General features: G+C 55.8%; 1 protein-coding gene across 1 annotated transcript; it reads right to left on the minus strand.

The window, feature by feature from the left end:
• Positions 1-1562: 1562 nt before the first annotated feature.
• On the minus strand, positions 1563-2375 carry OLIG3 (oligodendrocyte transcription factor 3; the record flags this gene model as incomplete). Its single annotated transcript, XM_083349592.1, has 1 exon — positions 1563-2375. The coding sequence occupies one exon, from the start codon at positions 2373-2375 to the stop codon at positions 1563-1565; it is 813 nt and encodes a 270-aa protein (XP_083205718.1).
• Between the last annotated feature and the right edge of the window lie 3629 nt (positions 2376-6004).

Genomic DNA, 6004 nt, shown 5'->3' on the forward strand with positions numbered 1-6004 from the left:
GATCGAGGGCACAGAAGACGTCCAGGCAGGTGAGATGCCACTCGCTTTTGCCTTTTCACGTGCGGTTGGGGCGCGTGGTTTCTTTTCCGAATGCAGGAAGGTGTTTGCTTGTTTCCCCCCCCCCCCAAGTTTTCCATCCACTGTCCTTGTTCCAAGAAAAAAAAACTACCCCGCGTAGCACAAGAAGCGAAGGTTCGGGATAGAGACAGGCGTTCTCTAGGAACGAGCAGCCCAGATGAAGGGGGGGGGAAATTAAACGAGTTCCAGAGTTTCGACGTGCAGTACTGTCAGGTAACCACGGTCGGCCAAGCTGCACAAAATCCTTCCTTCAGATCAAACGTCCACAAACGAGAGTGCGACTTTACCAGCGCTGCTCCAGGACTCCTCGCCGAAGGGTGGGTGGGTGCGTGGGGGGAAGAGACAGGCATCAAGGGCAACGATGGAGAATAAAAAGACACACACCCCCCCCCCAAAAAAAAAACTCGGCTAAATGGTTTGCCCAGGAAGGAATCTTCTTCGCCTGCTCTTAATTTTTTCAAAGCTGCTTCTACCCCAATTTGCTGAGGTCGGCGTGTTTGCTGCCCAGGAACTCTAGGATTCCCGAAAGCGATTAAATCGATCGCTAGCGTCAATCAACAGCAGAGCCGCGCAGCTCAGCTTCTTTCTTAGGGTTCTCCGTTGAAACAAGCGCAACAAACAGGCTGAGCTTCGGCTACTTTCTTGGAATTAACGCCGCCGCCCCCCTCCCTCGCCCTCCGCCCCCGACGCTGCAACTTGTAGAGCTCCAGTGGGTCAAACTTGCAGACACCTACCGCTTCCTCCGAAGTAAGCCGTCCCGCTGCTCCGTCGGGACCGAATCCCGGGAAAGTCTGCCGTGGTTCAATGCCAACGCGTGGATAAGACGCGTGCCTCCACCCCACCCCACCCCACCCCCCGACGTGGGAAAGGAATTCGCATCCAGAGAAAAAGCTGGGAAACCTCGGCCGTTCAAACTGGTGGGGGAAGAGCGCCGCGAAAGCGCCCGCCGCGAGTTTTACAACTGCGAACTGCAAGTTCAAATCCGAGAGAGGCAGAGAAAGCGACGAGTTTTTCTTCCTCTCACCCCCCCCCCCACCGTTCTTCACCGGCCGGCTTCCAGGATGTTTCCTCTCCCTCTTTCCCGCCTGTGCTCGTCCCAACCCCGGTCTGGCTGAGCCAACGAGTCGGCAGGCTAATCTCCCGGGGAAAAGAAAGGCGAACTCTTCCCCCCCCCCTCCACACCCCATTCAGTTCAACAGTTACATTTGCAAAGTCTTGTTGGGCTCCCCTCTCCCTGCGCGCTGGATGCCACCCGTTGCCGCGGCAGGACTTCTTGGGGCGAGGCCGACCGGGAGGAAGGCGGGAAAGCGGGGCGAGAAGAGGACGGAGGCAGTTTGGGGAAGAGAAGACAACGAGGCATGCACGCGAGATCCACCACCACCCCTCCCCGGGACGAAGGATGAGCTTCTCGGACTCCGCTCTCACACACACCCCCTCCAACCGGCAAAGGGCGTCGGACCTGCCCACCTCCGCCTGCCGGCTGCTTACTTCAACAAGTCCTTGGCTTCCGTGGAGATGCGGGCTAGGCCGGCGGTGGGGGTGGGAAGGGCGGCCAGATGCGGGGCCGGGGGCATCTGGCAGATGCTGCAGGGGCAAGGCAGGCCGGCCCAGTGCTGGAAGCCTCCGCCCCCGCCGCCCCCGCCGCCCCCGGTGAGCTGAAGGGCGGGCGGGGCGGGCGGCGTCTTGAGCAAGGAATGCGGAGGCCGGAGTGCGCCAAGGCCGGGTAGGGAAGCGCCGCCGGCAGGCGCCAGGGCGGCGCCCAGGATGGGGTGGACGGCGCCGGCGGCGTGGGCCGGGTGGCCGGCGGCGTGGGCCACAGTCCCGCAGTGGAAGGCTGCGTGGTGGCCGCCGTAAATCTCGCCCACCAGCCTCTTCATCTCTTCCAGCGAGCTGGTGAGCATCAGGATGTAGTTGCGGGCCAGGAGGAGCGTGGCGATCTTGGAGAGCTTCCGCACCGACGGCCCGTGGGCGTAAGGCATCACCTCGCGGAGCCCGTCCATGGCCAGGTTGAGGTCGTGCATGCGCTTGCGCTCCCGCCCGTTGATCTTCAGCCGCAGCTGCTGGAGGTCCTGCTCGGAAAGCTGCTTCTTGATTTTGTACTTGCTGCTCTCGCCCGCCGACCCTTTGGCGCCGCTCCGGGAGAGGCTTTCGCCCGAGCCCTTCTGCCCCACTTCGTTCTGGGTGGAAGAGACCGAGTGGTGGTGGTGATGGTGGTGGTGGTGGTGGTCCCTCAGGTACATCTCTTCCATGTCCGGCGAGGAGGCTCTGCTGGAGACGGAGCTGGAGTCAGAATTCATGATCTGGGCTGGGAGAAGGAAGGCGGGGCGGCAGAGGCTTCCCTGCTCGGGGAAGAAGGAGGAGAGCCACCCGGCCAGCAGCCGCAGTGCACTTAACGTCCAGGAAAGGCGAGGAGTCCGAAAAGGGGCCTGGCTGGCCGGAGGATGCTGCAGTCCTCCCTTCTCCCTCTCCGGGAGACCCGTCCGACGGCCGGACGCGCCCGGGCTTGATCTAAGCTCGCCACCGAAGGCGAGGGGCTTTTATAGGGCTGCGAGCAGTCGGGAGACAAAAGAGTCGGGGGCGGAGGGGCTCCTTGCGATGACGCGGCATTCTTTGGGGCGGTGCTCCTCAGGTTCATCCAGGACCCCCATTCGCGGGCATTGTGGGGCCGCCCCGGGACCCCTCCGCCGCTGCCCCGCGGGACTCGTGGAAGCCCCGCCCCGCCCGAGATTGACCGTCAGAGCTTGGCCCACGGTCCTGCTTCCCCGACGCCGTTTAGAGATGCTTTGAGGTCCACCCCCCACCCCCACCCCGGGCGATCCGGATTGCCTGGGTTTCGGAAAGGGAATCCGGGAGACCGAAGCCTGGGCAGAGACGCGCCCCAAAGGAACGGCGTTCAGCTTTAGCCAAGCTCAGCCCCGCCAGCTGGATTCTGGCAACTCTGCGGGTCTGGCCACTGGCCGAAGCTGCTGGAGGCTTCCATCTGCTTGCTTGTCCTCGGCAACTTCGCTTCGGAGAAAGGGTCGCGGAGTGCGAGAAGGTCCGCTACTTTGGACGCGAGCAGAGACTCGCGCCGGCAAAATCCACCCCCCCCCCCGAGGCCTTGGGCATCCCAGAAAGATCCTGAGAAGTTTTGGGGAGTGCGATTCCACCTCCCAAATCCCGGCTAAAAGGTAAAAGGATGCTGCTGTCAATGAGGCGAGACTGGTCTACCTTGCTTTGCCATTATCTCACTAAGTAGCCTTGCAAACTCCTAGCGGCCGAAGCCCTTGCCTTGATCCGCGCAGCCGACGAAACCTTCTTCCCTCCGGCCGGAGTAGCCCAAACGCTTTTTCGCTGAACCGAACAAAGTTGCGCCAGAGATTTCCAACCCAGGCAAGCTCAGGAGCAATTATTTGCACCGGACACTCCCTCCCCCCCCCAAAAAAAAACCAACAACCACAAAAGGGTTGTTTGGGCTGATAGTTTTTGTTGAACGAATCTTTTCCACAGAATTTTCTGCTTTCCATCTGTCTCCCATCTTCTATGGCTAAATTTAACCAGCTTTTTCCAAAGCTTCTTTTTACACGCGCCCTCCCTTGCGTATCAGGAAGCGATAAATAAAGACGTGAACTGGCCGTGTGGGAAAAGAGGAACGGACAGCGGCTGCACTAACCGAAGTTGGTTTTTAACGCTTCTAGGTGAACACTTTTTAAGTAGCCAGTTTCCTCCCATCCCGTTGGAAATGTTCTATGTGGGAATTTCTTTGCGTCTTTCTTGATCTACGCTCCGTTTTTTAAAAAAACCCCGGTCTCTGAAAAGAAACGGATAAGCCCGTTCTTTCTAGTTAGGATGTTAAGCAAAATCTTGACATTTCCATTTTGAACTATTTAAAACTAGCGCGATCAGTGGATTCCGGCAAAATTACTTCGGCCACGTTGGCAGGTTCACTTACTTGGAAGTAAGTTCCTTTGATCTCACATTAACTGATATATCTCACATTAACTGATATTTGGGGCGACGCGTCCAGGATTGCGCAGTTCCGTGTGTCGAGGCGTGCACCCCTTTAATGACTCTGTGGTAACGCGCTGCTGATTGAGGACCAATTCATTACCAAATAAATATGTTTTCGGATCAGTCAATAAGCGGAGAACAAATGTTTCAGAGTCCTCCCCTCGCTTGTTTCCCAATGGCCGATGGCAAAATGGTTTCTTCCATTGGGTGAAATGCGAATCAATTATATAAAAAGGAAGCAGCTCACTTTGGGCAAGGTTATGTATGTACAGATGTATGAACACCTTGTTCAAGTGAAAAAAACCAACACCTCACTTAGTCAAAGGCGGCAATATTTTACCCCTTAGCAATTTCGCCTCTTTTGCCTAAAAATTGGTACTGCCGTTTAAAAACGCAAAGATTCATCCCGGTTCTAACGTTAATCCATTGGTTCCAAGTTGTTTACATCCAAACTCTTAGCCTACTACTGCTATCGGGAAGTGCCTACTAAACCCCTTGTTTAACCACCAGGTTTTGATTTTCCACTAAACAAGGTGTAAACTCGAACGGGTGCACTAAAACGTCTTCCGAATAAACTGGGTTGCTTTTTTTAGCTTAATCCTGCGCTCTCACTGGGCGAGTTCGAATAAGGTTAAATGGGTTGAGTCCTAGTTGATGATTAACCGGGCCGTCGAGTTACCGCTGTGATGTATGGGGGAGGGGGAAGAAATCTAATCAACTGCTATGTTTTTAGCAGGTTGTATGAACACAGCCATTCCCCCACCCCCCCATGGTGCATTGCCTGCCCAAGGATGATGCGCAGAATCACAGACTGAAGGTGTAGTCTTGGGAGTAATGCAGGACTTAGGCTTTATCCCAGCAATGTACCCAAGCAACCGCTGGGGAGAAGCAAGGCAATCAGGAGACTAGGCTGTGGGGGGGGGGGGGCTCAGTCTAAGGCTCTGTGCTCAGATCGTGGCCACACAAACCTGCCTAAGCAGCTCAGTTGAAGAGTTAGCAGGTCTACATTCGGTTAAATTTGCAAGGTGTTGACCCCTAGGAGGTTTTCCCAGACGGTGAAGGGAAACCATTCAGCTAGTTTATCTTGGCTAAAGCAATACTTTTAACCAGGGCTTTTTTTTTGTGTCATAGAAGGCTCAGAACGGAGTTCCGGCACCTTTTTTGGATGGAACCTTGTAGGGTAGGCAAGGCGGGTTGTATGACATGTGTGAGTTCCGGCACTTTTTTCTTTTTCACACAAAAAAAAGCACTGCTTTTAACTCAGCAAGAAGTGTCCTACGAAAGCAAGGGCAAGAGAACAAGCCGGGTGGCGCCTTCTTTGCGCAAGAGAACAAGCAGGAGTCTCCATCTGAGTCGGATGGGCCAGCGCCGGCGAAGATGGGGGCTCTGGGATAGAGCTTTGCTTGAGAAAAGGGAGACCACAGAGTCCCTCTTGCCTTGCAGGTAGTTTTAGACCCCGACTGAGGAGTGGAAACTTAGCAGCCAGTGCGGGGTGTTTGCCAAGAGCAGCGTTTTCCAACCTTAGGAACTTGAAGATGCGTGGACTTCAACTCCCAGAATTCCCCAGCCAGCATAGCTGGCTGGGGAATTCTGGGAGTTGAAGTCCACGCATCTTCAAGTTCCTAAGGTTGGAAAACGCTGGCCAAGAGCACCTGTAAAGATCTCTCGCTAGCGCTTCTGTCCGGACTTCCTTTCAGCTGCGCTCTCGTGGTCTGCATCCTGGGAACCCCACGGATTTGGAGGAATTGAGGGAAAGGAAGAGCGCAGAAAGGACGCCCTTTAGTTTAGAGTAGCGTTTCCCAACCTTAGGAACTTGAAGATGCGTGGACTTCAACTCCCAGAATTCCCCAGCCAGCTATGCTGGCTGGGGAATTCTGGGAGTTGAAGTCCACGCATCTTCAAGTTCCTAAGGTTGGGAAACGCTGGTTTAGAGCTC

This window comes from Vipera ursinii (assembly GCF_947247035.1).
Source record: "Vipera ursinii genome assembly, chromosome: 1".
Taxonomy (NCBI): domain Eukaryota; kingdom Metazoa; phylum Chordata; class Lepidosauria; order Squamata; family Viperidae; genus Vipera; species Vipera ursinii.